The following is a 16,016-nucleotide window of genomic DNA, read 5'->3' as shown; positions in this document are numbered from 1 at the left end:
CAATTTAGATAATCAACAATATAAAATGGTCATTTCTCTACAATTTTAAAAATGAGGATATTATCTTTTTAATGTCATTGTTTTGAGTCATTTACTATAATTTCTCTAATTACTAATATATCTCATCAATTACTATTTTATATTTTATTTGGGCCCTAAAACAATATGAAAAAAAATGATTTAACATCTAAGGTAAATAGCACTTGGGATCCCCAAACATCACTAGTTGCAGAAGTTATTTTCAAGAATGTTATATTTATTATGCATAAGCACGCTTAATCTTCACAAACAAGTTATTGAAAACATTAAAGTAGTGGAGCTGCTTGGGAGACCTATGTCCCAAAATGTAATAAGGGAGACATATACTTCTCTATATAATGAATGTTTATGAGGGAGAAATTCCCTATTATCGTGTTTATGTTAAGGTGGGAATGTGATTCCCTATGTAATGCCGGTAACAACATCCTTTAGGGCCCAAAAGAAAGGAAAGTGAAAGAAAGAAAATACATATCATGTTGCACGTTTATTTTAATGCATATGAGGTAGTTATTCCTTAGCTCATCATATAATGTTTGTATTTTTGGTAAGATGCCCTAAATATAAATTATTGATGAGTATACGCGGAGCCAACATGACTGTACATATGGGGCTGACCTGAAGGGAGTGGAATTCTGCTATGCTATATTATAAATAAATGAGAAACTTGATTTTATATCTATATTTCATAAAAAGTATTTTGTGAACTTTATAATTTACATAAAGCTTTAAAAGTATTTCATGAACTTTTTAATTTACATAAAGCTTTTAAATTTATCGGTTGGATACATCTATAGTTCTACCTTAAGGTGTAGTAACGCCATATAAATTATTTCTAAAAGTATTAAGATTTGTCTGTAAGATCAAGTTTTTATTTGGTTGTGAGTATTGTATGTTTTGAAGTTATGAACATTAGTTTATGTATTTTTTTTATAAAGTTTTTTTTTTGTAAATTCAGAATTTCAATATTGTTGTATTCAAGTTAAACTTTGTTTTACACTATATATATGTATGTTAAGAAATGAGGTCGTTACATAATCACATAATGGTGCACACATATATCACATAATCACATAATTCCATAATTTGTTATCCTGGTCCCCTAATCAAGGCCCTAAGCCTTATTAGGAAATTTGGGACGTTACAACTATCCCCTCCTTACAAAAATTTTGTCCTCGAAATTTTATCTCAGATAGGTATTAGAACCCCATTCTTTATTTTTTGTCTCAGATAGGTCCCCAATGTTATATTTTATTAAATAAATCCTAATTTATAAGGGTAAAATAAGATTTTAACAAAAAAACGTAGCACCCACTTTTTAGAGAATTTTATATAAAGTGCCAAAAATTACACTATTTTAACAAATTTACTGTCACATGAAATTTTTAACATTTTTACTATGCACATTTTACTTTTATACGATATTAGATTTTAAAATATTACATTTATACTACATTGCCTATCCATGTACTTTGTAATCATTTCTTATATTATTTTAATAATTTAAACTTGTTTACCCAAAAACGGCTCCTAATGATGTGGCAGGACTGGCTGACACGTGGCGGTTTTACCTAAAATGAATCTTGTTCGACGATCGACCAGAGAATCATTAATTCGTCAAGTCTCGCGTTTAGGTGCGACCAGTCTGGTCCTATGCTTTCATTTACTTTCTTTTAGATACACAATCTTGTAATAATTGCATTAATTATATTTTCCTTTATTACCTTAATACGTGAATCCAATTGTAACTAAGGCCCATCGGCCCATGTAACCTTCTTGGGCTTATAAATAAGGATGAAAGGACTCAAGGAAGGGACTTTTTTTTTTTAACTTTGAATCTTTGTACTCATAGGGAAGCATATAGTGTGATTATTCACCAAGATTGTAATCTCCCAAGGCTTGTGAAATTCGTGAACCCTAGTTCATTGATCACATTGTTGAGATTCAATATCAATAAGAATGCTAAGTGGGTGTAGGTCATTACCATCTATTGGGGTCGAACCACTATAAATCGTTTGTTTTGTTTGTTTTCCTCTCATTTTCTATCGTTTATCTGACTCCGCATCGTTGATCAATTTGAGGGTCAACATTTTGGGTCTTTCATTGAGAGGGTTAATCCAAAACTTCAAGAAGATCAAATGGCTAAGAATTCCAAGAAGACGGGACAGATTGCGGGCACTGCATCCACCCAGCCTCCTCCTCCAACTGTGGCTGAAAATGAGCCACACTTGGATTTTTAGGAGGAAGAAATCAATTCTGAAACACTGAGGACAACATTGACTGTGTTGTAGGATGAGTTGGCCAATCTGAGGGCCAATCAAGAGAATGCAGCTGAGACGTTGGCGCTACAACAGAGGGAAATCGAACGTCAGCGTCAAGAACTAAATGAGCGGCTGGAAGACATGGACTGCTGGCAAAGAGATGCCACTGCCGCCCTAGAAGCAGCCATTCATTTGGCTTGAGGGAAAGTCGCACCGGCTTCTCAACCAGATCAGCCACCAAATGCACCACCACAATGGGCCCGAAATCCGAGTCCTCCGCTTCAGCCAGCGAGCCCTCAAAGGCCGGAGAAACCGCCTGCTGCTCAACAGGATATCCCAATTCAGGATCCTAAGCAGCAGCCACCTTCTCAAGCTGGCCGAGATAATCCCCAGCGTTAGAGGTAGAATAGGTCCGGGCAGCCTCCCCAAAGCCCTAGATGCCTAGTGGCTAATGAGCCAAATCTACCGAGTAGGGGGCAACGTCCTTCTGCTAACAGAAGGCACGCCGAGTTAGGCTCTGCGGTCAGGGGACCCCCACAACATAATAATGCACGGGTACCCACCGACCAACGCAGTCCTTAACCTGATGTTCGGGAGATGCTAGCTAGAGGAGGAAACAACATGACCAGCCGGTTGCACCATAGTCGGTTGCAGTTTAGGGACGACCATGATTATAATGAAGCTGACTTCGACAGGAGAAATGCTGGTCGAGGACATGGAGAAAGAGGTGGAGACAGGAACCCTCCACCTACAGAAAATAGGTCTGTGAGCCAAAACAATGGGGGCAGCCTAGACATCATAACGTATTTGATCAATTGGGCACTAGCGAGCAAAAGCGCAGAGATGATGACCTCAGGGACGTGCTCAACGACAGGCGCAAGAGGCACGATGAGTACGCTCCTCCGGCACCAGTCGCCCCAGCGATCCCAGATGTTGTACAGGCCCAAATTGATGCATTGAATCAGGTTGTCCAGTAGCTGGTGGGAAGCCGGACATCCCACATCAAGTATGATTGGAGGAGAGGTACTCTGTTTGTATAGAGGATTGCTGTAGCAGAAACCCCCAGCAAGTTCAAGATGCCAGTACTATCGAACTTCGATGGGTATGGGGACCCAGTATCCCATGTGAACAAGTTTGAAATACAGATGGACATCCAAAAGGTTTCAGAAGATGCTCGCTGTAGGATTTTTCCAGCCACCCTATCTGACACTGCTCAGGAGTGGTTTTTTTAAATTCCCCCTGCTAGCATAGTATCGTGGGAAATGTTCGCGAAGTAATTCTATCGACAATTCTACGATGGGCGTGTACACCCCACTAAGGCCAACTAGCTGGTCAAGATACGTCAGAAGGAGGGAGAATCCTTAAAGGTGTATGTTTAGCATTTCATGCGAGCAGCTGTTGGGCTAAAACTGTCGGAGATGAAGGGAAAATGATGGCCTTAACTACTGGGGTGAGGCGCCATTCTCCCCTCTAGAATAGCTTAAGAAAGAATGGACTGAAGAGTATCCAGGAGTTTCTTGATCGAGCAAATCGATACATTAAGCTCGAGGATGTGATTGCCAACGAGGGGAAATCGCCTGTGAAAGACAAGAGACCAAAGGAAGATCCCGCTAAAGCCGCCAACAGGTCGGATAAACCCAATGGCAACACCGAAGGCGACGGGAACAGTAAAAAAGGTGGAAAAAGGACGAAAAATGAGCCATCAACGTCCGAAAATAAGCACCACAGAGGCAATAGATATGTGCCTAGATTCACCAAATACAAGACCCTTGTCGAGAGTAGAGCAGAGGTCTACCAGGCAACTAGCTCCAATGCCCCTTACAAACGACCAACCCCTATAAGGAAGGTTATCTCCAAGAGAGATACAACAAAGTTTTGTCGTTTCCACAACGACTATGGCCATGACACTAATGAGTGTAACCATCTGAAGGATGAGATCGAGTTCCTTATCAGACAAGGACACCTAAGGAGATACGTGCGAGCCATAGGAGGCTCTCAGTGAGAGGCTCAAAGAGGCAACGAGCAGGCACCTGCATGCTAACTTTCGCCACCTTTACAGCCAGATCCTGTGGCAGGTACGTTATTCACCATATGTGGCGGCCTACACCTTGCAGGAGATAGTGGGAAGGCAATGGAGCAATACGCTCGGACCTTACACCACGACCAGGACATCGAGATGCTGAATGTGGAGGAAAGAACGCCCAAAAAAGCTCGAACAAAGGAAGAGTAAATAACTTTGTCTTAGCTTGATGCTCAACATGTCCGATTCCCACATTCGGACTCGCTGGTCGTGGACGTTCAGATTGCCAACATGATGGTTAAGAGGGTGTTGGTTGACACAGTAAGCTCAGTCAACATCTTATAAAAATCTTCACTAGAGAGGATGAAGTTGTCTGTGAAGGACCTAGAGCCATGCAACCAAAGCATTTATGATTTTTCTGGCAAAGGGATCGAACCAACAAGGTTGATTAGCCTTTCGGTTACAGTAGGAACTGCGCCCATGAACAGGACATTACTCACTACTTTTATAGTATTTGATTGTCCTTTCGCATACAGTGCTGTAATTGGAAGGCCTATTCTGGTCAACCTGGGAGCTGTGACCTCGGTTTGGAACCTTGCCATGAAATTCCCAACTAACGCAAGGATAGGATTCATATTGGGAAACCAACGAGAAGCGAGGGAATGCTACAATTCCTCGATATCAAAGGTGAAGAAAGGTGGATTGAAGGAAGGCGCCAGAAAAGAGTTGTAGACGGCCAATGAAACACAAGCCCAATCTGGTGATTGCGTCACCAAATAGGGTGTTGCCCAAAGTGAGGATAGGGATTTGGATCCTCGTTTTGGGGATTTTGATGGAGAAGTAGGACCCCTCGAGGACCTCGAAGAGGTCCAACTTGATGAAGAAAATCAGACCAGGGTTATGAAAGTCGGTAAAAACTTAGAGACAACGATAAAACAAAAGTTGGTGGAATTTTTGAAGAAGAAACAGGAAGTCTTTGCCTGGTCGCATAAAGACATGGTTGGACTTGACCTAGCAGTTATCAGCCATGTCTTGAACATAGACAAGAATTTTCCACCAGTGCAACAGAAAATAAGGTTGCTCGACAAAGATAGAGCAAAAGCTCTAAAGGAAGAAATCGAGAAGCTAAAGGAGAACAGATTCATCAGGGTAGCGTTTTACCCATCGTGGGTCTCTAATCCCATACTAGTACCCAAGCTGAATGGCAAGTGGTGAACATGTGTGGATTTCACAGACCTAAATAAAGCCTGCTCGAAGGACTATTTTCCACTCCCAAGAATCGACCAGCTGGTCGATGCCACTTCAGGGCACAAGATCCTGTCATTTATGGATGCATACTCTGGGTACAATCAAATCAGCATGCACCCACCTGATGAGGATCACACTAGCTTTCAGACCGATACAGGGCTTTACTATTACAAAGTAATGCCCTTTGGTTTGAAAAATGCTGGTGCAACTTACCAGCGATTAGTCAATCACATGTTCAAAGAGCTGATCGGTGCAAACAGAGAGGTATATGTTGATGACATGCTGGTTAAGTCGAAGAAGGTAGAAGAACACATAGGGGACTTGCAAGAGTGCTTCAACGTCTTGAATAAGTATCAGATGAAGTCGAATCCCCTCAAGTGTTCCTTCGGAGTTGGATAAGGGAATTTTTGGGATTTATAGTTAACTCACGAGGAATTGAAGCTAATCCGGAAAAGATTAAGGCCCTGGTCGATATGAAATCACCAACGAACATCAAAGATGTTCAAAGTTTAGCAGGGAGAGTCGTTGCAATAAGTAGATTTATTTCCAAATCAACGGACAAGTGAATCCCATTTTGAAGTCTTTTCATGCTTTGTAGTGTCATATGTCGCAGCTGCTAATTCTATCTAAGCCGGTCGAAAAAGAAACTATGTTCATCTACTTGGCGATCACAGAATATGCTGCTAGTGCTGTCCTGGTAAGAGATGAGGAAAATGTGCAAAAGATCATTTATTATGTAAGCAAAAGGCTAATAAGAGCAGAAGTGCGGTATCCGCCCATTGAAAAATTAGCCTACTGCTTGATTTTAGCATGGAGAAAGTTGTGGCTGTACTTCCAAGCTCACCCCATCACAGTATTAACCGACCAACCCCTACGGCAAGTTTCTGCAGAAGCCAGAAGTCGCTGGCCGATTATTGAAATGGGCAGTTAGAAATTTCTTACTTACCACGAGCAGCAGTAAAAGGGCAAGCTCTGGCCGACTTCGTCGCAGAGCTCACTGGGCTTCCAGACAATGAACAGACAGAAGAGCTTGAACCTCAAAGCCAAACTCCCTATTGGAAGTTGTTTACAGACGGTTCTTCTAATGAGCAGCACGCTGGAGCCGGGGTGATTTTGGTAACGCCTGAAGGACATTGATTCCACTGCGCAATCAGATTCGACTTCACAGCATCCAACAACGAAGTAGAGTATGAAGTACTACTCTCCCAGTTACGATTATCAAGAGACATGAATGTAAAGTCACTTGAAATATATAGTGACTCCCAGTTGTGGTTAATCAAATTACTGGAGAATATCAAGCCTGAGGTTTGAAGATGAGTGCTTACGTGAGCAAAGCAAAAGATTTGTTAGCACAATTTGAAAGGTACACTCTCCAGCAAGTACCTCGCGACCAGAATTCAAACGCTGATGCCTTTGCCAAACTAGCGAGTGCGAAGGATGCCGACATGCTGAACATAGTGCCCGTTGAATGGCTGTCTGCACCAAGCATCAAAGCAGAAGAAACTTCTCTGGTAATTCAGGAAATAGATACATGGATGACACCTTTCACTGAGTACCTAACGCATGGAATGTTGCCTACGGAAAAAAATAAAGCAAGGACCCTCCAGAGGCAAGATGCTCGGGTACTCAATGCCACTCCTAAGGTGTGTCTTGAAGGAAAAGGCAGCATAATTGATGCGAGAGTTCCATGAAGGTTCCTGCAGAGATCCCACTGGGGGGCAGAGTTTATCAAAGAAGATCCTAAGGCAAGGGTACTTGTTGCCAACAATGAATGAAGACTCGATGGAATTTTTTCGAAAATGCGACAAGTGTCAGAGAGTCTCCAAGATTCCGCGAGCAGCCTCTAATAAGCTAAAGCAGATGCAAAGTCTGTGGCCATTCACAGTATGGGGAATAGACCTAGTTGAATCTTTGCCCACAGGGAAAGGTGGCATCAAATACGCCGGGGTGGCTGTCGATTACTTCATAAAGTGGGCCAAAGTTGAGCCACTTGCGACTATAACGACCAAGAAAGTATTGGACTTAGTAGTCAAGAACATAGTATGCTGTTATGGGTTACCAAGAAAAATTATCTCAGAAAATGACACGTAGTTTGATAGTGATCTGTTCACTGATTTTTGAGAGCGGCATGGAATTATCAAAAGCTTTTCTTCAGTTGTTAACCCACAGGAAAACAGGCAAGTCGAAGCTGTCAATAAAACACTGAAGGATACTTTGAAGAAAAGGCTTGAGGAAGCAAAAGTGGCATGGCTAGAGCAGTTGCCTGAAGTCCTCTGGTCGTACAGAACATCCCATCGAACAGCAACGGGCCATACTCCATTTTCCTTAGCTTATGGATATGAGGATATGTTACCTGTTGAATTAGATCCGCCATGACATCGACGGATAGCATACGATTAAGACGCTAATAGCCAGTTATTGATGGAATCTTTGGATTTGGTCGATGAAAGGCGCGAGCAAGCCCAACTCCGAGTAGCAGCTTACCAGCAAAAGTTTGCCCGGTATTTCAACTCTAAAGTACGTGAAAGAAAATTTAATGTGGGAGATTTTGTACTTAGAGGATTCTTCCTTAACACCTATGATCAAGCTGCTGGAGTACTCGGACCTAACTGGGAAGGACCGTACCAAATCGAAGAAGTCCTCCATCCAGGCACTTACAAACTTACTCGCTTAAATGGAAATCTCATTCCTTGCTATTAGAATGGAGAACACACGCGCAAGTACTATCAATAAAAAATTCTTCTTGAAGAATTGACTTGTATTAATTTTACTTTTTACAAGTTCATGAACAAGGGTTAGTCATTATTGTGATTGATCGCTTATAAGTGTAAGATCATGTTTTTGATCACCCGTACAGACACGATTGTCCATCTATTACGAGAAATAAAAGGGACTGTGCGCAGCCAGTCAATCTTGCCAAACTATTGTATTTATTACAAGTATTTGCTCATTACGTGCAAAAATCTCTATTACGAGCAGAAATGTTCGAACAGGTTGTGGTCAAGGCAAGTGACCAAGGACCTAAATCTCCTCAATCACTTGGGGGGCATATAAGGTATCTAGTAAGTAAAGCATATCAACCGGTATGTAAACACATGAGCAAAATAAGTGAAATCATGCTACAATACTTAGAGTATTTTTTTAAAAAAATTTACTTTGTTTAATCAAACCAAAGTGTTATGCTGAGTTCGGTCATGCGAACAGATGTTTTAATAAAATGCAAATATTATAATATCAAAAGTGAGATTCTTTACACCGCGAGCAGTCACTGCTCGGATGTAATTGTCTATTAAAAGGAAAGCTACCCGTGTAGCAATAAAAGTATAAATTATATTGAGATTACAAACCATAGTTCGTGTGTCTTAAACTACAAATTAAAAATAAAAGAAAAGCAGATAAAATTATGTAGTAGTCGAAGGATTCTGCTGAGGCTCTTGAGGCTGCTGGTCGACTATGGATCCAGCATCGTCATTGACACCCTCAATGCCTGTTGCCAAGGATATTTCGGGGGACCCTTGAGCCTTCTCTTCCTCTTCCAGGCGAGTAGCACACCTTGCCAATTCTGCCTCCCTTATTGAATTAGGTAGATAAGTAAAGTTTGCCTTGGGATTGCTTTTCCAGAACATGTAGAAGCACTGGAACGCTGCTCCTGCATATTTCTCCAGGTTGCGCTCGCTGGCCCCCTCGAATTCAGCAACCTCCTTGCGGCTAGTCTCCAACTCCGATTGAAGCTTGTGGGCTTTTCAGTAGTTTATCTACGAGGCTTCCTTATACTTATCTTTGGAGGCGATAATTTTGGCAATAGAGTCCTCCTTCTTCTTCAAATCCTCCTCAAGCTTGGCAATCTTAGCCTCCGCTGCATGCTTGGCCTCGGCTGCAAGGTGCTTCTCGAACAGCCTCCCCTTAGCCGCCTTGATCTCTTCAGCCTGTTTGGCGGCCATCTCCTCTGAGCGGCGCCAACCGGTGCTCACGGTCAGAATCCCCTACAATCAGAAAATAAAAAGATTTTGTTAGTATCTATCAGAGAGATGAACAAGTCAAGCAATAATAGAAGCAATAGCTTACAGTGAGTAGTTTGAAGAACCCACGATTGATGAGCTGGTCGACCGACATGGTGGGAGCATTTTAGAAAGTTTCCAAAAAATGCCAGTGTCTGGATATCTTCTTCAGCCTGTCACTGGGCGAAGTGCATGCGGAGCTCAAGATCGCTTCAGCCACAGTTTTATCTGGTTGGGCGGAAGAGCTTGGGTTGGCAGCAGCTGGAGGATTCTGATCAGTGGTTGCAGGGGGAGTCTGGTCGATAGGCCCTGGAAGGGTAGTAGTCTCTTTTGTAGGAGTTGGTACAGTAGGGTCTTCTGTTCGAGCCCTCTTTGCAGATAGGTCGCTGCAACCTTCTCCATCCTTGCGCCTGTTCGACTTTTTCCTGCTCGCATGCGTGGCAGGGGTAGGATTGGTGTACAGGTCGAAAGCTCTCTCAGCAGGCATGTCTGGAAGGAAGGAAACATATGAACAATCAAACGGTATAATTATAAGTGTTGGCTAAATCAAAGAAATTAAAGCAAAGGAATTATATGTAAAATACCCAAGCTACACCTACTGGTCACTACAATATTTAATGTACTACTACTACACTCACTCTCTGGCGTTGAGAAGTTTGAATTTAAATTAGGTTTGTATTTAAAGTTGTCGTCCCGGTCAAATAAATGATAGGGAATGGGCAAGCTGTCTAAGAGTGAGAAGTCACTACCATTCTCATATGAAGACTCAAGGATGGGCTCGGGGTGTTCAGAAACCTTCTTTTTGTCCTTTCCTAAAGGGACCAGAGTGGCAGCTATTCACGATGTGCTGGAGGGTTCCCTGATGGTCACCCCAGTTTTCCTCCTCCTCGGAGGTTAAGATACGTCATGGAGCTGCTCGGGAACTTCTTCACCAGTAGCACTCCCCATTGTTGATTCCCTCACATCTTGGTGAGGTACCAGAAGGCCGACCAGCCTTAAATTGGCCTCTGTGACTAGCTCTTTGACGCTTTTTCTATATCGGTCATGCTGGCCAAAGATGCTGCTCGTATCTCCATCTTTGGAGTAGGAGCTGGTCGGTGCCATGGACCTGAAGGGTATGGAATTTTTAATGGAGATGCAGAAAGGCTAAAGGAAATTGAACGACCAAGGAATCAATGATTTACCTCTTTCTGTGAAGGCCAGGTTGTTGGCCACCAGGTCAGTTGTTAAAAAGTACTCCTGGAAGTACTTTCCTACGTTGGACTTGTAGGTGGTCTCGCTTAGGAAGGTGCGAGCAGATTCCTGGTGGTAAAAATGGAAAAACCCTGTGTTGTTGTGATTGGGGTAGGACTTGAGATCAAAGAGATAGTTGATCTCGTGCGGCGTCGGAACAGGCCACTTCTTATGACTATAGAGGATATAGAGAGCAGAAAGCACTTTATACCTGTTTGGTGTTATTTGAAAAGGAGCGACCTCGAAATAGTTGGCCACCCCTTGAAAAAATGGATGAAGAGGCAAGGTTGCCCTTGCCTTAAAGTTGTATCTTGACCAGGCGCTGTAGGCGCCCCCAGGCAGGTTTGCCCACTGGTCGATGGAAGGTTTAGTTAGGGTTATCCCATAAAGTCCGTACTTTTTGAGATAATTCCCTACCTTCCTAACTATAATTTGCTAGGAGGTGCAACATACCAGTCGACTTTTGGTCGAAGGACGTCCCGAGGCTGGGCTTTAGCTTGGATTTCTGGTTGGGATGTGCTTTCAGGAGAAGGGTTGGTCGAAGGGTTTTCAACCCAAGGGGCAAGCTGTTTGGCAGGAGGAGTAGTTGTTTTCTTTCTTTTTTTTGGGCTATAGATTTTACTCGACCCATAATTGTTGGACTGGTTGAAGGTCTATTAAAAGAGTTGTGGGAAAAAGGAATTTCTGGGATCAGCAACGATGGTTGTTCGTGATCTTCAAGTACCTGGACGAGTAGGTCGTTGTCGATTGGCCTCTCACCTCCCCACGGATCGTGCATGAAAATCTGCGAGCAGAGAAGGGGAGATAAGAATCAACAGCCAAAAGACCAAGAAGTGTGAAAGTTGGAATAACATTGCTCGTGTATAAAAGTTAAGATTTTATACCACCAACAACATTCTAACAAAATCACTCAAATCTAAGCGAACAGTTCAGAAAACGGATTAAAAAGCAGAAGTGAAAAGTTTTTCAAGAAAAACTTTTCGACTTTTAAGGGGCGGGAAAAACCCAGTTTTTTCTACAAGCTTTAAAATCGAATTTTTATGCCCTAAATTAATAATCCTAACTACCAAAATGATTCCTAACCCTTGCAAAGTAATATTTTCCTATCATATCAGGCTCAGATCTACGTGCCCTTTTTACCCCAAAACAATTTTTTCAAGAACTGTCAATAACATTCAAGAGCAATAAATATGAAACAGATATTGCATGGCATCTCAATCACTGAAGGGTTTGAGCAACTTACTTGGATGAATGTTGGAGTAAATTTTTGAAACGCTAAGTCAAATTTTTGAAGCATTTATGAGTCTTTGACTTATGGGTCATTTTTTTGTTTATTATTATTTCTCTTTTCTTTTATGATTCTTAGAAGTTATTACATTCCCTTTTCTTTTCTCATGTCCAACAACTCTCTTTCCATCTCTTTCTTTCATTTTTTATTCTTCTTATAATTCTTCAAATTTTCACAGCAACAACACCATCACCATTGAAAACAAATTGTATGCTAGGATCATTGAAAACAACGTCAACACAACATGCCCAACAACCCAACAACAATGTTTTAAATTGAAATTAAAAAGTACTCACTACACCAAATACCCCTTTTCATAACATATGAATATAATACTAATGAAAAAGTATTATATGTGGCAAAGTAGTAGAAAAAAGGGTGGTAATTTATTTTGGGAGCCCGCCACTTATATTTTTTTCAGACTAATTCCTTCAACATTTCGGACTCACCTGTTTTCTTCTTCGGCTACGTACGGTGTCTCCGAACTTAATCCCTGCTTCAGTCTCCTCCACCCCTGCTTCAAATCTCGGCTTCAAATCTCCTCCATCCCTCAAATATCCTCTCTCTCTCTCTCTCATCTTTCTCTATCTCTTGGTCAGTCTGTTTCCAGTCGTTGGGCTTCTCGGTTTCGCTCCTCTTCGGTCTTGGCAAGCTAGGTAAGTATATTTCATTTTAAATGTTATTGTATATCCCAAAATCTCTCGTGACCTTCTCTAGGTTGGGTTATGAAAATTTCGATTAACAAGCTTATTTTTAGTATGATGGTGTTAGGTTGAGGAAAACATTTGCAAGTTTGCAAAGAAGGGTCTTACTCCATCTCAGATCAGTGTGATTCTTTGTGACTCTCACGGTATTGCTCAGGTTAAGAGTGTTACTAGAAGCAAGATCTTGCGTGTTCTCAAGGCCCACGGTAATCATTCTTAGTGTTTTGTTTTATGAGCTCAAGAGTAGAACCTTATTTTCAGTCAATGTTAAGCCTTATCTTCGATCAATGTCGACCCATTTCATTGCTTTTTGTTTTGGTGGAAGAACTTTAGGTCTAGTTAACTGTTTGCTAAATATTTGAATGAGCGAAGGGAATAATTAATTTTTATGGTTTTCATTTTAACACAAGGCCCACGGTAATCATTTGCTAGTTTGAATGAGCTGGTTGTTTTTCTTGTTTGAATATCTTAATACGGTTATTGAATGATTAAGGGCATGTAGCCTTTGGTTGGGTGATTTGTGACTTTTTTTTTAAACAAGCTTTTCCATGTTTAATTGTAGGGAATTTTAATCAAATGAGGCTGCAAGGTTTTTCCATTCGTTAGAAGATGTCAGCATTTCAATATATAATGTTTGGATACACTTGAATGGGGGGTTAGTGACAATGTAACAGAATCTGACAAGAGTTTTAGGCAGTAGTTATCTCTGTACTTGAGCATTCTTTTCTGTCTCAACTTGTAAGAAGGGAGTTTTGGGACACAGTATAGTGGCCCTGTCTGTTAGTAGTACTTTTATTAATTGGACTCTCTTTGTCATTTTTTTATCTATAAATTATGTGTAAAACTCCAGCATGAAACACCTTTCATATACTATTTAATTCAACGATTGTTAATCCATCAACAGAATAACACGAGAAAAATAAGATAAGAGAAAATGTAAAATGTAGCCTTTGGTTGTTTTTCTTGTTTGAGTATCTTAATATGGTTATTGAATGGTTAAGGGAATGTAGCCTTTGGTTGGGTGATGTCTTATCTGTATGTCTTGGTTGATTGGATTTCTTTGTTTTTATAAAATTGGTTTTGTTTGTTAGGTCTTGCCCCTGAAATTCATGAGGATCTGTATCATCTTATTAAGAAGGCAGTCTCTATTAGGAAGCATCTCGAGAGGAACAGGAAGGACAAGGATTCCAAGTTTCGATTGATTTTGGTTGAGAGAAGGATTCACAGACTTGCACGTTACTACAAGAAGACCAAGAAGCTTCCCCTCGTTTGGAAGTAGTAAGTACTTTTGTTTCTCCATGTCTACCAGTCTATAACTTGTTAATAGAAATGCTATTCTTTGTATCCATTCGTTTATTAGTGAATTGAACAGTGTCTTTCATTTATTAGATAAAATTGAAGTGAATAAAAGATCTGAGTAGTATCTGCTCAAGATTTTATTTATTAGACTAACTTTTTATGTACTAAGGAAGGCATATGTAGAAAATTTTATTTATTAGATTCAGCATGCCTATTTACTTGAAATAGAAAAATTAATATGAAAAACTCAATGTAAAGTTAAAAAAGAGTTAAGGTTCAGCCAATCATTTTGTTTACAAGAGAGCATAAACATTTATTTTTGGGGGCAAAAAATGAGTAATTTTAATTGTTGGTATAAATGAAATGAATGAAATGAGAGTGGTACTGATCATATAGTTGTGTTTATGAGTCCACTTAGCAGATGGCTGGGTTTTGATGGTGAGCTTTAGCGAATTACTTTTGGATTTGTTCTGCGGGTGTGAGAGAAGATTCTCTGTTTCTATCATATTCATATGTTAAAGTTCCACTCCTTTTTATCTTTGTGGTGTATTCTTCTTCACTTAAATGGGTTTTGTGGATTAAGTTGGGATCAGATTGTATACTAGTTTTTGTAATGAATCCACTGGTGCTTGTTTGTTTTTATTGAATACCCTTTACCACTGGTTATCTGGGACCATAATTTTATAAATTCAAGGGTGAAAAGTGCTTTCCAATAAGATAACAATATATGTATATATTGTTAGACAATGTAATATTCCATGATTAGTTTTCTTTTTTTGGTTTGTTAGTTTTGTTAGCTTTAGTTGTATTCAGTTATAATGTTACAACTTCCATCTACTTCTATGTTGTGTATTGTTACAATTGTAAAGTTCTATATATAAATAAGATTTGCCTGAGTCTCAAAATCTTCTTTAGAGATCCTTTTTCTCCATTTACATTCTTGAATTAACTTGGTATCACAGCCAATCCTTCCTCTGCGTATTCCTTTTTTTTTTTCTCTGCTTCCTGTTTCTTCATTGTTCTTGCTCTATAGTTCCCATTTCCACATCTGCACATCCATTCTCCTGTATAGTGTGTTCACACTCCTGGGTTGGGCTTGCTTCCTCTGTATATTCAGTTTTAAAAAATTAGAGACACATATCAAGTTAGGGGTCATAAGCCTAGGCATTTTTTGGGGCTTTTATTGGGTTTTTTTAAAACAGTTTTTTAAGTTATTAATAACCCAAATAACACCTAAAAACACTATTTTGACCTTCAACTCGTAACAAGTAATTTCATGAATTTTATGGTTTTATTGTACCATTTAATTTTAATTTTTTATTAATATTTTAGGTATTGATTATATTCTTTAGGTTATGGATCGAATTGGCAAGGAGTATTGCAAAGTTAATTAACATGATTATTAATTGCAAGAGGTACAGAAGTATGTTCTTTTAACTCTTTTATTAATATCATACAAATGTTAGAGGAGTTTGAATATCGTAAATATTCATTCATAGAGAAGTAGGTTAGGAGATTAAAATTGTGTGCTGCGGTGGTAACGGAAGGTTGAAAACTTGTGTGTCTTAGAGAAGTAGGTTCTGGAAAATTTGTTTGTGTGTTGTGGTGATATAAGGAAGAAAACTTATTGTGTGTTGTTTGACTTTTTTTACTTGGTATTGATAGATGGTTAGGTAAGCTTTTTTATGGGAAATAATGTCAGATTTAATCTAGAATTATGTATTATCTTCTTACAAATAAATTGTGTTTACTTGAATTGGTTTGATTATATTGTTAGATATCTCGCCTGGGGTGTGAATAAGGGTAGTTTTCACGTCCCAACTTCACAAACAAAATTAAGACAGAAAAATACAGTACTTGATGCAAAATTAAGATAGAAAAAATAAATTTTAAAATGTTATAAGAGGTTTATAATAGAGTGAGAAAAAA

General features: G+C 39.9%; 1 protein-coding gene across 1 annotated transcript; it reads left to right on the top strand.

The window, feature by feature from the left end:
• The first annotated feature begins 11,495 nt into the window (after positions 1 to 11,495).
• On the top strand, positions 11,496 to 14,067 carry LOC133779662 (small ribosomal subunit protein uS15-like). Its single transcript, XM_062219596.1, has 3 exons — positions 11,496 to 11,528; positions 12,856 to 12,994; positions 13,880 to 14,067. Exons 1-3 carry the CDS (start codon positions 11,496 to 11,498, stop codon positions 14,065 to 14,067), a joined length of 360 nt encoding a protein of 119 aa, XP_062075580.1.
• Positions 14,068 to 16,016: the final 1,949 nt, after the last annotated feature.

This window comes from Humulus lupulus, chromosome 5, assembly GCF_963169125.1.
Source record: "Humulus lupulus chromosome 5, drHumLupu1.1, whole genome shotgun sequence".
Taxonomy (NCBI): Eukaryota; Viridiplantae; Streptophyta; class Magnoliopsida; order Rosales; family Cannabaceae; genus Humulus; species Humulus lupulus.
This window is presented reverse-complemented; position numbering and strand designations above follow the sequence as displayed.